At 49.9% G+C, this 22,954-nt stretch overlaps 1 protein-coding gene across 10 annotated transcripts in view; it reads left to right on the top strand.

Moving 5' to 3' along the window:
• The first annotated feature begins 2,209 nt into the window (after window positions 1-2,209).
• Window positions 2,210-22,954, top strand: part of Shal (potassium voltage-gated channel protein Shal) — a 139,134-nt gene continuing 118,389 nt past the window's right edge. For 4 of the 10 annotated variants that reach the window (XM_076802629.1, XM_076802630.1, XM_076802632.1 and 1 more), the window contains exon 1: window positions 2,210-6,018. In XM_076802629.1, coding sequence (XP_076658744.1) covers window positions 4,904-6,018 — 1,115 coding nt within the window. In that variant the 5' untranslated portion in view covers window positions 2,210-4,903. The remainder of the gene's footprint in view (window positions 6,019-22,954) is intronic. The other 6 variants (XM_076802638.1, XM_076802639.1, XM_076802631.1 and 3 more) reach the window with 3 other exon arrangements.

Raw genomic sequence — 22,954 nt, 5'->3', positions numbered from 1 at the left:
CTCTGAGCGGTTAGAGAGATCGAGGACCAGGGAGCGGAGAAAAAGCAGAAGCTATCAAAGACGATAATACCATTGAGACAAATGGTCGGCGAAGAAGATACGATGAAGAAGCTAAGTGGCGGTAACAACGGGTAAAAAGCTCGGAGTCTACAGAAAAATGGTAGACGAGGTCCAGGCCGAAGAGGTCTGGTTCTCGAGTAAAAACGGCAGGAGCCGGGACGAGCGTAAACGCAGCGGAGAGGAGCTGTTGGCGGAAACAAAGGGACCAAAGGCAACGCGTAATTGGTTCGAGCAGGATGATTCGAGACGCTAGGCTGCGCGAGACGGAAGGAAACGAGAGGCTAAACGGACAGGGCCGTGTAACGCAATCAACCGGAGTACCGTATTGTTAAACGGAATGATACTTTTCGAAATGGAGCTCGGGAACGGCGCTCGCGAGAAAAGGAGATCAAACCGGGCGCGTTTCGGCGAGCTTGTTTCTATTTGCTCGGGCAGACTCGTTACCGGTGGGATCGAGAGCTCTTTAAACGTTTCCCCGGGCGGCGCTGGCATAATTCACCGTGAAGAAGCGGGGAATCGATGAATAGACTCTGCTCAGTTTACGCGAATTTATGGGTTTCTCTGTGGAGGCTAACGTGGCGGAGAGGTGCATTTCTCAAACAGGTGTCTCAACGAATATCCCGCCTTCTTCGGGGTTCGTATTTCATCGGACTCTGTCTCCCGCGTATACAATTGCCGGCCGCGGCGTTTAGGTTCCATTAGGCGCTTCTTCGTCGATGTTTTATGAATGCGCTTCTCTTCTCGACAACTTGATCCTCTTGCGACTAATTGGAGGAGACAGCTCCGATATTCTCCCTGCGAGTAATTACGTCTTTTTAGCAGGTTACTCGTTGGCTGATGTTTTCGACACGTCGGGTCAAAACGGACCAGGCTATTATCCCATAATTTTCCAAAGTCCATGGCCAGGGATTTTTTGACAGATCCGTTTTTTAACAGATTACGTCTACTGTGCGAAGACCGCGAGGCAGTATAGCAAAACCATAAAAGAAGCGACCGTCGAAGATTCTGAAAACCGAGGAGTCAGAGTCTACTTTCCCTGGACCGAAGGAGCGCTCATCGAAGTCGAGGAAGACGAAGAGGACAATTCCGACCAGGGCTAACGAAGTTCGCGAGGCGGTAGAGTAAGAAAGATACCGATCGGTGGTTCTCGCCGGGCTGGCTCGAGGGATGCTCGTGGATCATCTGAACCGAAGAAGATCGGAGGGAAACTACCAAATAAATCGAGTCCGAAGTGAACGAGCCAGGTGAGATTAGCCGGGAGTATCGGGAGGCAGAAAATCTGAAGAAAATGCCGGGAGGAGAAGACAGGGTGAGGGGTTGAAGTCTCGCCTCTCTCTCTCTTCCTCTCGGAGGGGTTCAAGTCTGGGGGTGTTCGTCGGCGAGGAGGGAACCGTATGACGTCATAGATGAGGGTTGCCCGGGCAACGGGGAAGCGGTTCGCCGCCGCGTCGGGACGCCGTCGTGCGTCGCCACCGACGCCGCGACGTAAAAATCAATTTGGACCTTGGCTAGGTGACCGTTCGCTCGGCGCTGCGTCGCGGCTGCTCCGGCGGCGGCTCGAGCCTCGAGAGCACCACGCTTTTCACGAGAGAGAGGAGAGAGAGAGAGAGCAGAGAGAGAGAGAGAGAGAGAGAGAGAGAGAGAGAGAGAGAGAGAGAGAAAGAGAGAGAGAGAGGTGTGTGCCGGCCAGCTTGCGACCGCGCTTTGCCGAGTCGAGTTGAGCCGAGTCGAGCTAGCCAGCCAGCCAGCGCGAGCAGAGCGGAGCGGAGCGGAGCGGAACGGAGCTAGCTAGCTTGCGACCGATACCGCGCCAGCTCAGTCGCGAGTCGCCAACCGAGCGGTTACCAGACCGAGCTCGAAACGTGTTCCGCCCGCGCCTAGCTTTGTCCGCTTCACTCGCGAGCCGACAGAGACGACGCACACCGCGCGCGCGCACATACACGAGAGACTGTACACACGCTCCCTCGCACCCACCCACACACACAAACACACAGACACGTACACACAACTCGCACAGGCCCACACACACTCGACACGGACACGCAGAGACACACACTCGCCCACACCGAGACAGAGAGAGGCAAGCTCACGGGGTACGTCCATCCCCGAGCGACATCGCTGCGTGTTCTCGCTTACTCGTGCGCTCCCTCTCTCTCTCTCTCTCTCTCTCCCTTTTCCTCCTCCGCCTCCTCTCTCTATCTCGTATCCGAAGCTCTGAGCAGCTTCCGCGTTCGCGCGGACGATGATCCACGAGGGGCTCGCCTCGCGACGCCGCCGACAACCACCGGGACGCTGCTCGACGCCGAACACGTTGCTCCGTTGAAGAGGACATGCTCGAGATCTGTCGTCTCGCGTCGAGACGCCGGTGGTCCAGATCGAACGGGACGATCAGAAGGATCGCGATCGGAGGATAGACGACGACGACGACGACGGCCGAGGATCATCGTGATCTTTCGAGAGTGTACGAGGATCGTGGGCCCGGCCCGAGGCCGGGCGAAAGTGGTGTAGTAGATAGACGACGACGACGACGAAGACGAAGACGAAGACGAAGACGAAGACGAAGACGACTCTCTGTGTTCCCTCCTTGAGAAAGCCGGCTTTTTCATCCCTCCGGAGCAGCCACCCTCCGCCCTCTCGGGACTTCGATCGACCGTGTTTGCACCTTCGTGGCAGTTCGTTCTACCCGTGGTAGAGAGGATCCGCGAACACTCCTCGTGGGTTAGTGTTCGTCGATATATCCGTGTGAAAGAGAAAGAAAGAGAGAGAGAGAGAGAGAGAGAGAGAGAGAGAGAGAGAGTGAGTAGGAGAGGAAGAGAGGACGAAAGGAGAGTGAGAGAGATGTGCTCGCGAGGAAAGGGAGGCGGCGGACGACGCATCGAAGCGTCGCGGCACCGAAGAGGATCGTCTGGCTCGTCGGCCGAGTAGCTACGGATTGTACCGGGCAGACGACCGACCCGTTTCCCTCGTCCTCATACAGAAAAGAGAGCTAACAGCGCCGGTGAGGGAGTGGGAGTGAGACGGAGAAAGAGTGGGAGAGGAGAGAGAGAGAGAGAGAGAAATTGTTCCGCGAGCGGCGTCACGAGGAAGCTGTGCCGCCGCCGCCGCCGCCGCCGCTCCGTGACGCATGCGACGTGCCGTCTATCGCTTCGGCCCGTGCCGAGAGGAAAACATCTGCGCGCGGCCGACCGGTCGGGCTGCTTTTCACTCGCGCGCCTCGTCGTCGTCGTTCTGACGTGCCACGGACGCGGAGGTGAGCGCGCGTGGCCCCTGACCACCGTGCGATCTGCGTGCGATCCGCCCGCGACCGGGTAAAAACAGCCTCGTCGCGCGCCGAGCCGTCAAGAACCGTTGTTCGCCGCGAGGACACGCTGACACACCGGCCGCGCGAGGACGACGCGATTCCATCGCGATTCCCGACGCTGCCACCGGGATTCTCGCCGGACCTGGAATTCTGCTCGCAAAGTTTCCACCGAGCGGAATCGGATCGAGAGTGACGTTCAGCACGACCGGTAACGAGGAGATCGTTCTTGGTCGACGACAACTTCTGCCCAGCTTCGAGTAGAGGCTACTACCGAATGACAATAGCTGCTAAATAACATTGCCAGTGGGAAGATCCGCTGACAACAGCCTCAAGCAGCGCGAGATCGCTAGACAACGTTCGTTTCTACCCGGCAGAAGCCACCGTGAAAATCGCACGCGACCAAGAACAACGGTTTCTTTCGGTGAAAGCGTCCCAGGATGACGAACAGCCGATCCTCCTCTCGGACCAGTTGAGCCGTCTTCGGGATGCGCGCGATCCGCTCGGAGAAGTCCAGGATCGAGGAGGTCTGTAGGATGTAGCCCCGGCCCGGATGGTTCTCGAGAACAAAGGGGAACAGGCTCGCTCAGAGAGAAGGAACAGGTGGAAGATCATCGGGTGGAATCGTCGGGAATCGCTGGGGCCACGATAAGTTCTCTCTTTTTCGAAGCGAGCACCGTCGAGTTGGTGTATCGATGATGTTGGAGGGCACGCTGCCAGGAGGCGATTCGTTGCCGCGGTGTTCCTCGCGATCCCACGCCGGCTCGTAATACCGATCGGATCGGTGGCACACGATCGAGAGCGATCACTGCGAAGGAATGGTGTTGTACGATGACGAGGAACTTGGCGCACGGTGGTCGTAGGGTCGCGGTCCCTTTGTCGGCGCGGCGGTCGTGGTCGTGGTCGTCGACGCGTTGGGATCGCTGTGCCACGATCAGCTAATAGAGATCGGCCCGGATGCGAGACCGGCCAACAACTTTCCTCGGAGACACTCGCGCGGAGAGAGGACTGTACCGGAGTGATCGTAGAGGACGGTTCCTAGGACGGATCGATCCCAGACGGGGGATGATCGGAGAGGATCCAGAGTGCCAGAGCTAGAGTCGAAAAGGTGCGAATCCCGGATCACGAGGCGGTGCTAGGCAAAGCGGCTTTCCGGAAGACGGTTCTGGGAACCTAGAAGGTTCCGCTGATTCGGCTGGGGATCGATTCCGAAAGGGGATGATCGGAGGATCCAGAGGTACACTCGAAAAGGTGCGAACGTTTACGGATCTAGGCTGAAGGAATTTCGGCGGGATCCTGAAGAAGGGGATGATCGGAGGATCCAGGGTGCAGAGGTATTCGAGAAGGTGCGAACGTTTCCGAATTCCTAGGCGGTGCTGGTTTTGAGAAAGGGGGGGGTTTTTGTTCTTTTTATTTTTGATCGAGCGAGGAGAGGACTCCAGAGGTGTGCGTTTCTACTCGTAAAAGTGAGTTTCGTGTGAAAATTCGCGGGACAGACAGGTGATAGTTGGTCGAGGGTGTCGAACAGGTATACCACCTTCGAGCATGGCCTCGGTGGCAGCGTGGCTGCCGTTCGCACGGGCGGCCGCGATCGGTTGGGTGCCGATCGCCACGCACCCGCTGCCGCCACCGCCGATCCCGAAGGATCGTCGCAAGGCCGACGACGAGAAGCTCTTGATCAACGTGAGCGGCCGCCGTTTCGAGACATGGCGGAACACCCTCGAGAAGTATCCGGACACTCTTCTCGGCTCGAACGAGCGCGAGTTCTTCTACGACGAGGAGTGCAAGGAGTACTTCTTCGACCGTGATCCGGACATCTTCCGTCACATATTGAACTACTACCGGACCGGTAAGCTCCACTATCCGAAGCACGAATGCCTGACGAGCTACGACGAGGAGCTGGCGTTCTTCGGTATATTGCCGGACGTGATCGGCGACTGTTGCTACGAGGACTATCGCGACCGTAAACGCGAGAACGCCGAGAGGCTGATGGACGACAAGCTCAGCGAGAACGGCGATCAGACGTTGCAGCAGCTGCTCGACATCAGGCAGAAGATGTGGCGGGCCTTCCAGAATCCTCACATCTCGACCGCCGCTCTGGTCTTCTACTACGTGACCGGTTTCTTCATCGCCGTGAGCGTGTTGGCGAACGTGGTCGAGACCGTGCCGTGCGGTAATCGGCCGGGACGGGCCGGCACACTTTCATGCGGCGAACGTTACAAGATCGTGTTCTTCTGTTTGGACACCGCGTGCGTCATGATATTCACCGCCGAGTACTTGCTCAGGCTGTTCGCGGCCCCCGGACGGATCAAGTTCGCGAGATCCGTCATGTCCATCATCGACGTGGTCGCCATACTGCCGTACTACATCGGCCTCGGTCTCACCGACAACGACGACGTATCCGGTGCATTCGTCACGTTGCGCGTCTTCCGTGTGTTCCGGATCTTCAAGTTCTCCAGGCACTCGCAGGGTCTACGGATCCTCGGCTACACGCTCAAGTCGTGCGCGTCCGAGCTCGGCTTCCTCGTCTTCTCCCTGGCCATGGCCATCATCATATTCGCCACCGTCATGTTCTACGCGGAGAAGAACGTCGACGGGACGAACTTCACATCGATACCTGCCGCTTTCTGGTACACCATCGTGACTATGACCACTTTGGGGTGAGTTTCGTTCGTTATACTATTTACTCGTTATTGTCCTCTCTCTCCTACCCCCCCCCCGATGATCTTCCTGCAGAGTTTCTAGATTATGCGCAGCGATCCTGAGTTCTCGAACACGATCTTTTTAGCGAGTCTCGCTGTTGTCGCAGGTGATTCGAATTGTTTGTCAGTCAGCTGTTCAGTCTCTCCCCTCGAAATTCCATTTTCTAATTCTACGCTACGTACACGTTTCCGGGAAATTACTCTTAACCACTGTCCCGTAAGGCGAAGTTTAAGCATGTTTCTCATTAGATTCGCCGTCAATTAGCGTCTTCTGATGAAAGTTTGAAAGTAAGTTCGCTCCTAACGGAGTTGAAGTTGGAGGGTACACGGAAACAAGAAAGAGCGAGGTTATCTTCGAATTTTGAATTATTTATTAACCGTCAGCACTCGAACGGTGACTGTGAAGCACCACTAAAAATTGCTGTATCATTATCCAAAATATTTTCTGCACTATTAAATTTGTTTGTATTTAATGAATTAGTAAACATTTCGGTATTGTACGAGTAAGTTGCACCACTCTCGTATGTATAACATGAAAAATATATATATAGAAGGGCGATATTCTAGGTCGGAAGAAATGTTTCGTTTTCGAGTTAAAATGGCTTCGAGTGCAAAGGGTTAAATGACACCTAGGCGCGGAGAAATTGTTGTTTCATCCAACACCGCGTCTAATAGAAATGAGAAGAACGGTTTAGAAAATCTGAAAAAATTCTAGGGTACTTCGGGTCTGCTCGAAATTGGAAATTCGTGTCGTATCTTTCTACCCGCATCCGTTACGTTTTCCGTTCGCGTCGCGGCTCGCAGCTATTAATTCGTTTTTCCTCGGGAGGCCGGGTTTTATCGAGAACGCACGGATCGAATCGAGTTTCCAGGATAACACGTATTCTCGAGCACGGCTTACCGAGCTTCCACGAAAGTAATTGGCTCCGTGTAAACCGCCCCGAAGCTGCAACAAGCGCACCCGGTCTCCGGTGATATTTTTAACAGAGGTCGTTGTCGACCTTTTTACCTCGAAGGGCCTCGCCTTTAGCCTCCTCGAAATATCCGCGACAGAAGCATCGTCGTCGTCTTCAAAAGCCCGCCAACAATTTCTTTCGGTCGCGGTTATAGCCTCTCTCCCCATCGTCGTTCTTATCATAAACTCCGGCTGCTCTTCAGGGGCAGAGGTCCTCTCTCATTTCGCGAATTAAACCGATCCTGAACGTCCTCGGACGAGGATGCTTCTGTTTCTCTTCAGCTACTCGAACCCGACGAAACTCTTTCTACCCCGGCCCATTCCCTTTGAGCTTTCCTCCCTACGAGTGCCTATCTTCCTTCAGGACTTCGTCCCGTGTTGTCTCGGACCTTTTCTTTCTCGATTCGAACGCATTTAGCTCCGCTTTTCCGTCATTTAAAACGACCCTTGAGGTTTCACCCGGTTCCGCCATTGTGCTCGAGCATAATGTCCATTTAATAGATTTCTTCTTGTGAAGGGTTGACGAAACGATTTGTGCAACTGAAGCTAACAGGGGCAGGGCGTTAAAGGCACTTTTTGCAAATCTAGATTCTGAGGGGCGAATCTCAGATACCAAAAATCCCCGGAAAATCCCGAAAATTTGTCGAAAGATCCCAAGAGCGGGTGACAATCGGAGAGAAAGAGAAGAGTAGGAGAAAGTCTTCGGGTTCCCCGCAGTCGACGCAGAGGCCATGATCGATTAGAGTCGACGCGGTCGATCTTGTATCTCTAATTGTCCCGTTCGGCTCTATTCTCGTCCCACTTAGCTCCGAATTTAGCCGGTCGCCGTAGGAGCGGAACAAAGCGTTGAAAGATTCAGCGTTCCTTCTATCCGAGGCACGAGACTCGTCCCGTTGAATCATGCAGATCCCGCTCGATCATCTTCCGTCGCGTGGGGGGAAAAATGACGGAATTATCTGGCCCGGAAACTTTCCACGAGAAACCAGTCGAAATTTTTCATTCTTCTCCGCCATCCTCTTTCAAGAACTTTCCAATTTCTTCCTAACTCGATGAATGATTCGTGACGAAGAACGATACGCGTTTACACGACACTGCATAATTTTCTGGGCACTATTTGCATTCGTGTAAATAGTAGAACGTATAATAATAAGATCTAGCCTAGATCTCGACGAAGTCTCGCGAAGTCAGTGGGTGGTTTGAAGGACGGTGCAAGGGACACGTTCGAGCCTCGAAGGGACGGTCGCCCTTCCGTTTCCGGTCCCTTTCTCTATTTCTGCCCACCGGTGAAATCTGTGTCAATGGTGTTTTCGTTTGGTTTTCGCACGGACAGCTGACAGTCGACGTTGATCTCCGACACGCGGCCGGTGGTCGTCCGCAAACAGCTCCGTGGATCGTCATAGATCCCGGTCGTAATCTAAACCGAGATTTAGGTAGAAGAAGACGCGACCGGTTGCTATCTCGGCCCGCGAGCCCCGGCAAGCAGTCTCTTCGGAATTCTCTTCGAATCGACTTTCGCCAACGGTTCGACGCGTCGATGATTTTTCGAGAATCGATGGATCGATGCGGATCCATTAGGCGGGCTTTCTCTATTTTCGTCGCAACGATCCCGTCGATGTTCGACGCGTGGGCGAATGTTCCTGGCGAATAAAGTCTCGGGATTTTTCACCGGATGATAGATCTTCGTTGCACGATGACTGGCAGCGGTGTCGGGCATGCTAATAGTCCGACGTCTGAGCGATTAGGCCAGGTAAAAATACGTTGTTTCGAGTAACGGCCGGTTATTTTCGCAGGAATGTTTCGTGTAAACACGACTGTGCTTGTTTATTGTGAATTTTGTTAGGGAACCGATACATTCTGGACACTCGTCGTGTCCTCGTTTGTTGATCAAATCGGATTCATTTGACAAGATTTGATAGATTACCAGAAACGGAAGAGTCTCCTCCAGACGGAGAAAAATTAACCAACTAACTGTGGAATTTAATTTTAAAAATCCCTCACAGACCAAATGCGGCTATTATAAATTTTACGAAAAAAGTAACGCAAAATGAGAAAGAATTACATTTTTATTCGTTAAGAAATGAACAAATCATTAACATCAATCGCACCGCAATAGAGAATTGGTTCGACGTGTATCCCCGTCAAACGCGCATAACTGGTTAAAAGTGTTTTCAGGCATAATCTCGCATCTTTGGCCGTTTAACAGTAGAACTACCGAGCAATAAATGCGACTGACGTATACTGTTTTGTAACAGCGACAAGACTGTGTTCGTTCAGACTTCATCCAACTTTTATTGTAATATGTGTTTCAACGAAGAGGTTGATTAAAAATCTCAGTAATTGTAAAAGAAAAAAATTAGGAACCAGTCATTTTGACTGGTCCGGTAGTTCTAGTGTTAACCCTTAGCACTCGAATGGCGACTGTAAGGCGCCACTAAAAATTACTCTATCGTTATTCAAAATCTTTGTTACATTATTAAATTTGTTTGTATTTAATAAGTTACTAAACTTTTCGTTACTGTACGAGTAAATCGCACCATTTTCGTATGTATAGCATGAACAAAATATATATAGAAGGGAAATATTCTAGGTCGGAAGAAATGTTTCGTTTCAGAGTTAAAATGGCTTCGAGTGCAAAGGGTTAAATATTTCTTATCGCAACGGGCGCTCCCGCACCGTCTCGAGCGTTTCCCCGGTTAAACCTGCGTCTCCGATAATGCGAGCCAATGGAATAACGTCTCCCCCAGCAAAACGAAGCGATAGAAGCCGTCCCTGTCGCGGGGCGTCTTTCTTATTTGCACAGAAACCCGTCTACGATGTCTCGATTACCACCCCCTCCGTCATTATTCAGTATCTACGTCTGGCATTATTCCTTTATCCCGGATATTACATCCGAGGAGAGGATTATTAGCGGATCCTCATGCAAATCTCAAGCTTCCCCGCCGATCGTTCCAGCATGCCGATATTTGTCCCCCTCCTCGACAGACTTCGAGGGTTTATAAATAAAATATCGAGCCTCGTTAGAGCTTCGTTAGGCGTTCCGGGGTGTGCCCTTGGGATTCGCGAAAATCTACCGCAAATTTCACCGTTGCAAGAAAATAATTCGTTGCGTACAAAGAATTTTTCGAACCCAGAATTCGTCGACTCTTTATTTGAAAAGAAAAATAATTGAACGGGTTCGGCAATGTTTCGTTGATCAAAGCAACTCTGCCGACGATCCGTCGGATCTGTAAGGTTCATTAAAGGATAATGACGACCCATTATTGCGCGGCTCGCGATTCCGCTGTCCAGACAAATGCGTCCCGTCGATGGAATTATAATAGGCGGCGTTCCCACGTTTTCGCCGTTAATTATTCCCATTTAGGCGTGCGCCTGTCGCCGCGCCGTGTCCCTCTGTCGCGTGGATTTTCGCGTTCCCGTAATCATTTTACTCGCGCCCCGTTAAATTGTTTCGGACGGACAAATAGGTATAACACCTCCGGACGACACGGATTTATGGCAACTTTCGTTTCGATCGTTAGCCGCCCCGAATAATCGCGAGAATCCTACTCGTTATCGGGTTCTCCTTGCTATCGGCTAACGATCTTGAAACTCTTGAAGCTTCGGAGGAAAACAAAGGAATAAAACGACAGATAGTTTACGCGGCGTGTCTCGTCAAGAACGCAGGAACTTTTGTCGTTCGATCCGATAGATCCTAGTGACAGCCGTTCGTCCATCGGTCCGGCATAGTATTCGAAAAGTATCGCGCCAGAACGCAACTAGGGATATCCCCGAGGCACCTGTTGATCCTGCTCGTTAAAGTTTGAAGGAACCGACCTGGACTACAGCCTGGACACGCGAGCCATCCGGGAGAGGAGGTCAGGTGGCGCTGACACAGGAAAAAAAAAGAAGAACTGGCGACGTTATTACACAGTGTGCAAACAATCATCCCCCTCGACTATGTTTGCCGAGAGTGCCGGTCCTACCCCACTTTTCGTAGCCGTTCGAACGATAGCGAATCTCGACTCCGATTAATGTGTATGCGCTGCCGGAGTTTGCTCGTCGCATACACTCGATAAACAGGAACGCGTTCATTATGGTCGCGAACCTACGCGGGTAATTGCTGCCGCATTTTCGCACCGCTTCTTCCGGAACGAAAGAATTGAATTTTTCTCCCGTGAAAAATTTTTCTCTCGTCAAAAAGAAGCCGCTAAACGAGGCATGGTGAAGAGCAGACTGAATAAATTCTCAACCAGCTATTCTACCGAGAACATTTGGTATTCGAGTAGCATGATACATAAAACCCTGAGCTCGAGATAAATAGAAGTTCGGATTTGAAACTTGCGTTCCCGTTTCGGTTCTTTTTTTCGGGCCGTCGAAGTCGATAACAGGCTCGTACCACGAAGAAAATAAAAAGAAACGAGCCGTGCGCTATTCGCCCGGTTGCGCCCTGTTGCACCCCCGTTGCACCCCCGTTGCACCGATGCAACCCGCAAGCCTGGTCGCGTCCTGGGATCTCCCGATATTCTCCCTCGTTGCGGAGGAAAAAACGTGAAACGCGACCGGAAATTATGCGACGAGCCGGACCCGCGTGGTCGCTGGTGCAACTGCGCGATGCATCGGTTGCGTTGTCGCGAGCGCATCGCTGCACCCGCGCGTTGCGGATCGACGCGGACGACTGCACCCGGCCCTCTCGGAACCGCTGCATTCCGGGAAAACGACGGAGAGAAAAACCTGGCAACACTCGTCGAGCTTTTACCGGGGCATTTTTTTCTTTTTTTAATGGAAATTGTCCTTCGGACGATTTTTATTTTATTTGAAAAAAGACCGAATCGCGGTCGTCGCGGTGTAATCGAAACGCTGTGCAGATTTTTATACAAAATAATCGCGGTATCCGCGAGATTGTTCTTTGTTCGTTAGGCTAAACTTCCGCGAATGAAATAAATAACGAATAGCGTCCCCGCTGACAAACGAAATTCGTCGAATTAGCGCGACCGAGGGATTTGATTGGACGGGAAATTTTTGTCAGCCGGCCCCGGGACCGGACGTGATTGGCCCTGCCCCCACCCGACGAACGCGTAGACACCTGGCACAATGAAATTCGCGTTCGTTAACCGAGCTTTCGTTGGCCATTAGTAAATCTTGTATCTCGCGGTAACGAGCGGTGTGTAGCGGCGCGCCGGCGGATTCCGACGGGTCGAAAGAGACGGATGAACGAGCAACAGTGAACAGTGAACAGTGAACAGTGAACAGTGCAATCTAATTACAGGATTATTCAAACTGGTGCTAGCGGCGCGCGGATGTCTTTTGAATGCGAGCGAGAACGCATTCAATAACGGCATTAGCAGATTTGCAATTTCGATCCGGACCGTTACGCACTCCTCGAGCACAGTTTTACTGTTCCCGCAAAACCAGATAATGCTCTCGAAAGGTGGCATGGATACAAATCACAGGTAGCATTTATTCTAATATTTTTGCTATTTTTCTTACCGTCGTGTTGTTTGGACTCGGATATTTTACAATTTTTATTCGGGAACGCGTCGTTTCAACGATGTACCAGCTGGAAAATCCATTTTTAAATCCGGTGCTCTCATTTTTAGAAGGAAACGAGGACAAAAGGAGACTTTCCAGGTTCGACAAAAAATTGTCCGGCTCCCTTTGTGGCAGACCAATAATCCTGAAACATCGTGTGTTGCAAGCTATCGATCGGAATTGCGCGAAACGCGGAAGTTTTTCGCGAGCCGCGAGCCGCGGTGAGCATCGCGCATCCTTTTCCCGGAATTCTCGAGATTCTGCGAGGATTCTCGATCGACCGAAACATTTCCCAGTCCGTTGGGAAGTTCGAAAACCGTGGGGGAAATTCCCGCGGAAGGAAGGTTTCCCGCCGCAAACATTTGCTGAAATTCATTCGCATCGATTAAAAAATCATACGAACTCTTCTAGAGTTCCCTTTCCTCCTCCCTCTCTCGGTTTCGTATCTTTTTTCTCCCGGTTTTATTCGAAAGTAAATTACGCAAGCGGAATCGACGATCGTTTACGATTTCCATGCATACATTCCCGGGGCGCCGTAAAGCGGGTTCGACGATTCTAAGAGTTTCCGAGCAGAAATTCGAATACCAGGGGAAACTATCGATAGGGGTTGCTGGGTAGACGAGGAACCTCGTGATTGAATCCGCTCGCGACGATGCTATCGCTGCTGGACTATTCCGAGGCGCCGCCGGTGATTCGCGTCCTACCTTTTCCCTTTTAACTGATAAGAAAACTGTCGCGGAAATCTGGCTTTCAAATCGGTCCGTTGCTGTCCGAATTGTACACAGAGATCCGGAAACAGCAGCGCTCGAATCGGCGTTAATGAAATTCTGAATACAGGTTGAGAGTTAATTATCAGCAACCGGACCCATACATTTTCCCCTCGCCGTTTCGCGTTTGCAATTTCATTGCAACTCCGTTTTCAACGACGCAACGACCAACCGGAGCGGAATCGTTCGATTTTGCGAAAGTCTCTCCGCGTTGTCGCGACGCAAATCGATGCACCGTGGAAATCGGCTATAAATTCGATTTTTCCTTTTTTGCGAGAATTGCCTTCGCGTCCCATATTCGTAATTGCCAGCAAGAATATTTACGAGTCTGCGCGATACAATTGTTAACTGAACACCGGTACGACTCGGCCGCATTGTTGCAATGCAAATCGATGCGGCACGGAATGAGCTGCGAATTCAATTGTTTTTGAGAATTGTTCCGCGTCCCATTTTCGTAATTGCTTGCCGGGAAATTTACGATTCTTTGTGCCGCGATTATCAGCTGTGCGTGACGATTCTGCTATCCGAATTTTGCAAAGAGCTTTCCGCATTGTTGCGACGCAGGTCGGTGAAACACGGAACGGGGAGGGAACGAGCCTAATCTTTTTTTTTTGGGAATTTTTCGAGCATAATTACCGGCACGCGATTTTTCATTTCCTGTGACACCGGTGACACGAGAGATTCGGATTAGTTTTAAAAGTAATATCACGGGGTAGTAACGGGGCCACGGTTTATCGGAGCACCTCCATTTTAAAATTGCACGGGCCAGAGATTTTAGCGGTTATTTTCTGCCGATAACCTACACCCGAGTATTTATCGTCTCGCGGATCGAGAGACGGGCGTGTTCGTTGCCGAAAAGTGGAGGGGGAAAAAAAAGGGAAAATGGGAAGTTGAAACGGCACGGTTTTTAAGGGGCAATTCTCCCCCGGGGGTACGACCGATACAAACGTCAGGAATACGCGCAATAAAGTACAGCCGATTGCTCTCGTTAAATTCGTGACGAACGCTTGAATGAAACGAATCGCCGCAAATAAATCGAATAACCGCCGCCAGTGAAAAAAGGGTTGGAAGATGGTCTGTCCCAGAATCCAGGCTGTTAATCGCGAATCCCGCGGCCTGTTTCCTGATGAGTTAGTCAATTTCGTTTCGCCGCTCTGCCCACAAAAAATTGATTACCACTGCGATTCCTGGAAAATGTTGACATGGCCGTGAAACGTCGAATATTCCCGATTTTTGCGTTCCCCTGTTTCGTTCTGGATGAAAAATCGATTTTTACAACATGTTCCTCGTACGCGTTTATTTAAGGGTAGCGAGGGTTTCTATTTTGCAAGAACAAGCGCGTCTTTGGGAATTTTTTTAGTGTAGAAGGAAAACCGATATCGCCGCGAGGCCTTTTGCATAAAATTTACTAACCCCTCCGGAAGCAATTTTTCCGATTAAAATATTTCAAAATGGCGCCCACAGCAGTTATCGTTCCGTAACCGTGTAGCTATGGAAGAACTCTCGAAAAATCGTGCAAAGCAAAGGAAACAAAAAAAGATTTAGCGCGATTCATTGAAAAAGTTGGCAACGCAGCTGTTCGAAATTTGCAGTTGATTTTACCCCGTTTCGCCCCGTGGTTGTTCAAATTTCGCGGAATCATCGCTTCGTTCTACCCAGAGAGCAAAGAGCGCACAAAAAAATCTGACTTTGTTATCGAAAGGAGGGTGAACTTCCCCCCGGATGACGGCGCAGTTCTCTTTTGTTGTAGTAATCGAAGTTCGACGATTCCTCCGACCGCGAAGTACAAGCAAACACACTTACGAACTTGGTTGGCTGCGGGGATGCGCGTTTCTCGAGCTTCCACCCATGTTTGTTGTCGGTTTTTTAACATTGGAACTTCACTTCAAAGTTTCCGGCTTATTATCATTGGGAACTTAACCCTTTGCACTCGAGTGGTGACTCTGAAGCACCACTAGAAATTGTTGTGGCATTATTTCAAAGAAATTATAGCAAATATTACAATGTATTTGTTACATTACAAAATTGGTATTTAACAGATCACTAAACATTTAAATATTATACGTGGAAATCGGATCAGTTTCGTGTGAATAAAATGAAAATATTCTAAGACGGAAGAGAAAAATTTAATTTTACAATGAAAATAGCGCCGAGTGCAAAGGGTTAATTGAGAAATTAATTCTGCAGTGTATGGACAGGCGTCTGTTAATTTTTGTAAACGTAAAATGGCTCTCGGAGTTCCGTTAAGAAGTTGAGGGGTGAATGGGGGTTGGTACGGGAAATCCCGTGGCTCTGGCCGAACGTGTGGCACGGATTTCACAGTGGATTTCCAGCTGCGAATCGAATATTCATCTCTCCGCCCTCCGGTTCCGGCAGATCATAGTGCGCGCCGTTAGAAAGATGGCGGGGGCTCATCAATATGTTCCCAGGCTGAAATCGGGCCGCGAATCCACCCCCGTTTTCGAGCCGAGCCGAGTCGAGCCGAGCCGAGCCGAGACTGGCAAAATTCCAGCCGGTTAGCCGAGCAATTGATTTTCTCCTTCGTATTTTCTTCTCGTTAAATCATGCTCGATGCTCTCGCCGGTAATTAACAAGCCGGGCACAAGGCGAACGCTTTGTACGCCTGTTAGCCATCGTTCAATCCTTTCACCGGGTCTGACCTCGATCTTTTCTCCGCTAATTAGAAATATTTTTTATTTAGTTCTTCTCAACGTTTCTACTACGAAAAATAGTCTATTTTGCTGCTCGGTGGAAGCGAAGGTCTACGATATTTTTTAGGGACGCTGTTTTGCGATTCTTTGCTCGGAAAAATTGTTATCTTATTGTTAAAGGATTGGAGAATTTTATGCAAAAAATTGCGCATCGATATTCGGTCCTTTCCTGTTCCAAAAAATTCTCAAAGCTGTAAGTTATTCTGTTATTTTTCCCTCCCGACGGATGGACTTCGCTTTTTTCAACAAATGGTCTTCATCCTTAATTATTTTTCTGGGGTCTACGACGCTAAAAAATCCCATAAAAATGTACGAAGCTTTCAAATAAATCAGCCGATAAAATCGCCGAAGGCCGGCAATATTATCGCAATTCCGCGCGCCCCTAATATCCGTTATTTCAGCCAATGAGCCGGCGGGAGTGTACTTGATTAATTGAACGGGCTGGGGTTGATCGGGTGGCGAAAACGGAGAGATAAGGTGACAGAACGTGGCGGGAGAGAGAGAGAGAGAGAGAGAGAGAGAGAGAGAGCGAGAGAGAGAGAGAGGAGGCGAGAAAGCGGATAAGCGCTCGGCAAACACTCGTCGTTTCTCGAGTTCGATTGGCGAGTCGCCAAAATAACCACGCAGAGACACGGAATACGTTTCGCTCAGGTGCGCCTCGATCTGCCCGCAGCTTTCTTTGGACAGGCGTCTTTCGCGTCTCGGGATCGCGTCGACGAAACCGGGGTGCGCCGGGAATCGTTAATCTTTCGTCCAATACCGAAAATCATTAATCACCGCGCCTCTCTAGACGAGCAGAAAGGATTCCGATATTATTTCCACGGGAAAATCTTGCCCGCTTCAATTTCGCAGAGGTGCTTCGACGGACTGGAGTTATGAAGCCCCGATCGAGAGCTCGATCAATCATTCATCCCCCGGCAGTATACTTACTCGATACATGTCCAAAACACGGGCCTAGCCAAGGACAAGCATCGGCCAGGAGACACTATTCTTTTAGGAAAACCGAAGTGCCAAAATTAATAAATAGCTACGGTATTTTACGACATTTTCGCTTTAAAAAAATTACAATACAATTCTGAAAGATGCATCCACGTTCCCTAAAAATGTTAGAATTTTTCGTTTAGCGGTTACCGAGGAAAAAATTCCAAAATTAAATGACTTCAAAAATGTCGTGCTCGAGAGTTGAATCGCTTTCAGCGTCGGCCACCGGTGGCCGTCGAACGGAGAATGGAAGATTCGGTCCTGCAATTGATAAAAAAAAAATTCCAATACAATTCTGAAAGATGCATCCACGTTCCCTAAAAATGTTAAAATTCTCCGTTTAGCGGTTACCGAGGAAAAAATTGCAAAATTAAATAGCTTCGAGAATGTCGTGCTCTCGATAGTTGAATCGCTTTCAGCGTCGGCCATCGGAGAATGGAAGATTCAGCAATTGATCAAGATGTTCGCTAGCCGAAAGTTTCCTGTGTGACGTAGCACGAGTCTCGAATCAATCTTCCGGGTCGACTCGGCGAAAGACCCGGAAGCTGTGCGACGGGTAAAGAAGCGTGCAGCTTTTCTGCTGGCGAACGGGAGACGAAAAGAAATTCTCCGAAAGCTTTGAAATTAAGATGGCCGTCCTCTCCCTCCGTTAATATCAAGTCCCGGTGCTCCCGTTGCTCGTGCAGCAATTTTTTCGCCGTTCGAGCCATCGGTGGGGAATATTTATCCGATGCTTTTTACCCGGCCCCTTGAGTAGCCCGCGAATTACCCGGCTCTTTCATTCGATGGGTTTTTAACCACGACCCGGCGCGGCGGCGGGCAACTCTACAACGTAAAGTCTCGTTTGCCCGCGGAATACCCGGGGCCGCCATTACGCTGCCTCCCTCGGAAAGCTTTTACTGTCTGCTTGTCGAACACGCTACCCTCGCTGGTAAATTCGCCGAGCGAATAAGCCGCGGCTTATACACCCTCGTCTAACAGGGTACGAACTTCGAATCTCGATCAGGGATGATTTTACCGCCTCGCTGGAGCATCTTTCCGCGAACTTGTAACGGATCAAACGGAAACTTTCGCCTGTACACCGTTCATCTTCATCATTAGTGCGTTGTTCTTCGCCTACTGTTGTTTCTGAAAATTAAAACCAGTTTTCCAGTGATAAGGGGGGGTTGAACATCGGGCTCCATTGAACCTGATCCGCGGATAAAACGTTGATTTTCTCGCTTCCGCTCGTTTACACGATCCGCGGAGCAATCCGGCGATAATGAAAACTCACGGATAGGATACTGTGACCGGGGAGAGGGGGAGGGTGGGGATTTTGTTCGAAGAGAAAATCACAGGACGTTCCTTTTTCGACGGTCGTGACACGGGCACGCTATCGCGCCACGTATGCGGCGTTATGACGTCCAAGGCCCGCGGGGCCGGCTAATTAGGTTTGTCTGGTCGGAACGTGAGCCGTTTGCGAGATTGCTCTCAGCTGAACCGAGCCCGATCGAGCCCGTGATTCGAGACGGTTTAGGGAAACACCGGGACGCAAGCCTAATCATGCCAGCACGGGGCTTGTTCCCTTGTCCGTTTTGACTGGAAGAAGTTATTACGAGGAAATCAACCCCTTACGATCTCTGACACGATTCACGAAGCTCCCAGTTGAGCGCAATCCAGCGAATTAGAAAACTAATGGAAGTTCGAACAGCAAATTGCAGCATTTCTAGAAACATTAAAACCGAAGTGGCTGCCCATAAACGCGAGTACTGCGACAAACACGGAAAACGGAGTGGAAAGAGAGAGAGAGAGAGAGAGAGGGGGTATGAAATTAGCGAGAAAAAAAATTGGATGGAAGGGGTTGATTACGCCGCGGGCCCATTATCGCGATTGTAACCGGGGAAATGAAAGTAATGGAAAATGCCGCTCCGCCGCCGCCGCTTACTATGACTCTATCCGGGCGACAGCCTGGCGAACAAATTTTCTGTCGTTACTTCGATGGGCTGTGCGAGATACCCCCGTAATAACCAGAGTTCCGTGCGCCGGCGTTTTGTATTTGTTTAACGCGACCGGAATCGCCCGTTCCAGATTATTTATATCGCAATTAACCGAGCCACAAAGGCGCCGAAGCGGGGGAAATTATTTAACGAATCCTGTCGTTCCTGTGGATTTTCCTGGACCAGTCGATGATGTTTTTCGGGTTGATTTGCGCGTTTCGCGGAGCATTTTCGATCCTCCAGCTTACAGGAATTAATAACTATTGAGCGACAATGGTTAAACATTGGATGCTCGTGCAATAAGCGGTCTATTGCACGTCGTACAGACCGATCGGCGAAGGGCGAAATTTCCGGCGCGGTCGTTTAATAATTTGCAAACCCCGTCGCCGTTTATATCGGATTACGAGAGTAATCCCGGAGAGAGCCCCGTGCGCCAGACATCGCGATCGCTCGCATGAATTTCGCATTTTCGATCGAGACGAATTAACTCGCTCCGCGGAATGCGAAAGCGCGCGATTACCGGGGGCGCGAGGGAATCGCTTCCGCACCTTGAAGAGACACCGTAGACCGAGGGCACAGCCATGATAGTTACGAGTTTGAATCGCAATCTTTATGCAAAATCGAAATTTTCTTTAATAGAAATTTATCTTGTTGATATGTCTGACAGATTGAGCACAATATAACAGTACTCGCCCTCATTAGCCCATTCGACAGCGACTCTTTTATTCGACAGTAGACTCTGCTCTTTTTTCTCGCGAACCACCCCTGTATGGCAGTCGAACGCATTTCACCGAGGGTGGGGGATGCAATTTTCGGTATCGAATAACGTGACACATTTCCAGAGGGGTTATTGTGCGCGCGGCTTCAATGGAATTTTTCGGCACCTCGCGAACAGGCTTCCCATTATGTGCTCCACAATCAGAGTGAACCAGACGCAGGGGGATGCACAATGAGCCACCAATGCAGTCGGGGCGAGCTCGAGGTGTCAGGTCTTCCGAATCCTAAGGGTGACTTCCGCAAATGTACTGATCATTAGACTTTACAATTTTACATACTTTAAAAGTGTGCCCTTTGGCGGACTAGGGTTGTAGAAAAATGGAACCATATGGAGATGAAAGCTGAGATTTCAACCTTTAAAGTGAGCCCAAGTAGGTTCCCATATAATTTTTTTTCACGAAGTTAGTGCGGGTCAAAGGGTGCACCGTTTCGCAAACGTACCGATCAGGCAGTATCTCGGGTTTTCCGTGTGCCATTAAATGGTCAAGGGCTGTTGGAAGAAAATAACTTATGGAGGCGAAAGGTGGATCTTCACCCTTTAATATGAACCTAAATAGATCGCAATACCATTTTTTTTCACAAAGTTACAACCGATCAAGGAGCATCTCAGGTTTTCCGTGTGCCATTAAATGGTCAAGGGCTGTTGGAAGAAAAGAACTTGTGGGGTCGAAAGGTGGATCTTCACCCTTTAATATGAACCTAGATAGATCGCAATACCATTTTTTTTCACGAAGTTACAACCGATCAGGGAGCATCTCGGGTTTTCCGTGTGCCATTAAATGGTCAAGGGCTGTTGGAAGAAAATAACTTATGGAGGCGAAAGGTGGATCTTCACCCTTTAATATGAACCTAAATAGATCGCAATACCATTTTTTTTCACAAAGTTACAACTGTTTAAAGATTGACTTTCGGTGAAATGCCTTCAATTTTTCTGAACTTCGACTTGCATCTAGTGGTAGATCTTGTTCAATAAATCAAGGATAAGGGTAACGAAAAGTAGACACTTCGCCCTTTGAAACGAGCCATAGTACATCACACGATTTTTGTGTACAAAAATCTTATTAAAATTCCAGCAGCTGAAACAATAAATATTTCACCGAAACTCGATTCTCGCGATCGATCGCGAGCACTCCGAGCAAGTTAATAATGATAACAATAATCGTTTGGGAAACGGCGCGAAAGGGAATGGCCGGTCATCGATTGCATCGGTATCGGACCGTGTTGCAATTCCGGTGTTTTTACCGGTGGAACGCGTCCTCGCGGATTACGCGGACGCTTCAGTATTAACATAGTTAATGTTTCTGGAAGGGTGGAAAGCATCGAAACGATCTCGAACCCCCTCGCACCCCGGTTGTTCGGACATCGGTGCAATTATTTCACGGTTTTCGAGCGCGCGTTACAATGTTTTATTATAATTGTTAGCGGGCCGGTCGGACGTCGGCGGGCGTCGAGTTTATAATGGGACTTTCATTGGCCATCGATTTCCTGTCGTTGCTAGAACGGAGGAGGGTGGGAGAACGGCCGGGCTTCTTTCTGGAGAACGATAAAAATATACTGCCACCCCTGGGGACGGTCGACCATCGTTCTCCACTCTGTTCCCGGTTACGACACACATCCGCGCCGCAGAGAATCACGGGACAACAGGCGAACGGGACTACGTTATCCTCTCTGCACCCTCTGTTCCTATCCATTCATCCCTCTCGAACCACCACCCCGTCTCTCATCGTTACCCTCCACCGTTTTCTGGTTTTCTGAATTCCGCGAGTCTTTGCGCCAACTTTTAAGAGCTTAATTAACTCGAATTTACTCTCGACCCTCTATTTCCAACCCTTATAATTTTACCAGCTTCTCTTCCCCGCCCTTGGTTCCTCAAAATCGGGAATCCGAGCTAACTAATCATTGCAACTATATATTTGATCCTCGCGATGTCAGATGACACCGTGACACCATGGATCCTCTTTGTTCCCCTCCGATCCCATTCATCCCTTTGGCGCCACCGGTTTCCATTGTTGCCTCCACCGTTTGCTAGCTTCCCCGGACTCTTTACGCTAACTTAATTTACTCTACCACACCCTTCGTCTCGATCCGCTGTTTCCAACCCTTGTTCTTCTTACGACTTTCATCTTCTTCTGCAAAGATCCGTCAAAATTGGGTTTCTTCATCTTTCGACTCTGGATAAGGCGATTAGACTAGATCGGATTAGACGATGTTCATCTACCATGGATCCTATCTACACCCTTTGTTTCCCCCTCGATGCGATACTGCATTAATGTCTAGGTTTAGCTCGGTCTTCTGAAATTCCTGCGCAATCAGTATTAATTCCGAGCAGAAGGAAAATGGTGGTTGTTGATTTCAAGCTTGAGCGGATTCTGCTCGAGATCCTCATTAGACGCCTTCAGAGCGTTAAGTATCAATTAAGGAATCGATGACCGGGGCCAGCAACAAGCTAATGGATTTCTTAATATATATATATACGTATATATGATAGTATAAGCGGATATCGAGAACTGAAAAACGGATTCCGTGAAGCTTAATCCGGGAGCGCTTCGATCGCGCGCACGGCCGTCGACTAATCAATGCAACAGGCAGAGCTATAGTCCCCCAATAAAATGCTAATGGAGCCCCTGTCATCGGTGTATTACAACGGCGTGCGGGCCGAGTCGATCGCTTCGAATCCATCAGCGATTCGAATCATGGAAATTTCGGCTTCGGAATCGGCTGATCAGCGCCGCGTGAACAATATTAACGAGAATCGTAGAAAATTCGATTGGCCCGTAATACGTGAGCCGCGTACTCGCGCGTGCGGTCGATTCGCAACGGTGTAATCGATGTCGATCGACAAATTTATCTCCAAGACATTTTATATGCGAGACCACTCGATGGAAGACGCGTGCGCAGCAAACAATATTGGTTCGCTAACGGGGGAACAAAAAATGGGTTGTCCCAATGGAATCCTCAGCACGTGGCTCCTCGTGATACGGAGAAAGAGAGGAGAGAAAGAGAGCAAGAGAGAGAGCTTGCGCGGCGTCGATGGCGGCGGGATAAAAGCTCGGAAGCTTTGCCGGTGTTTACCGGCACGGTGTGCTTTCCAGCTATTGCTTTTCGCGTGAGAGAGCCCTCTCTCTCTCTCTCTCTCTCTCTCTCTCTCTCTCTCTCCCTCAGAAGAGGAATATCCCGGGAATCGGGTCGATGCAGGGAAACCGACCGAATCTTCTTCGT

Source organism: Halictus rubicundus, chromosome 17 (genome assembly GCF_050948215.1).
Source record: "Halictus rubicundus isolate RS-2024b chromosome 17, iyHalRubi1_principal, whole genome shotgun sequence".
In the NCBI taxonomy this organism is placed as follows: domain Eukaryota; kingdom Metazoa; phylum Arthropoda; class Insecta; order Hymenoptera; family Halictidae; genus Halictus; species Halictus rubicundus.
Note: the sequence above shows the minus strand (reverse complement) of the source record. Positions and strands in the feature narration are given on the sequence as shown.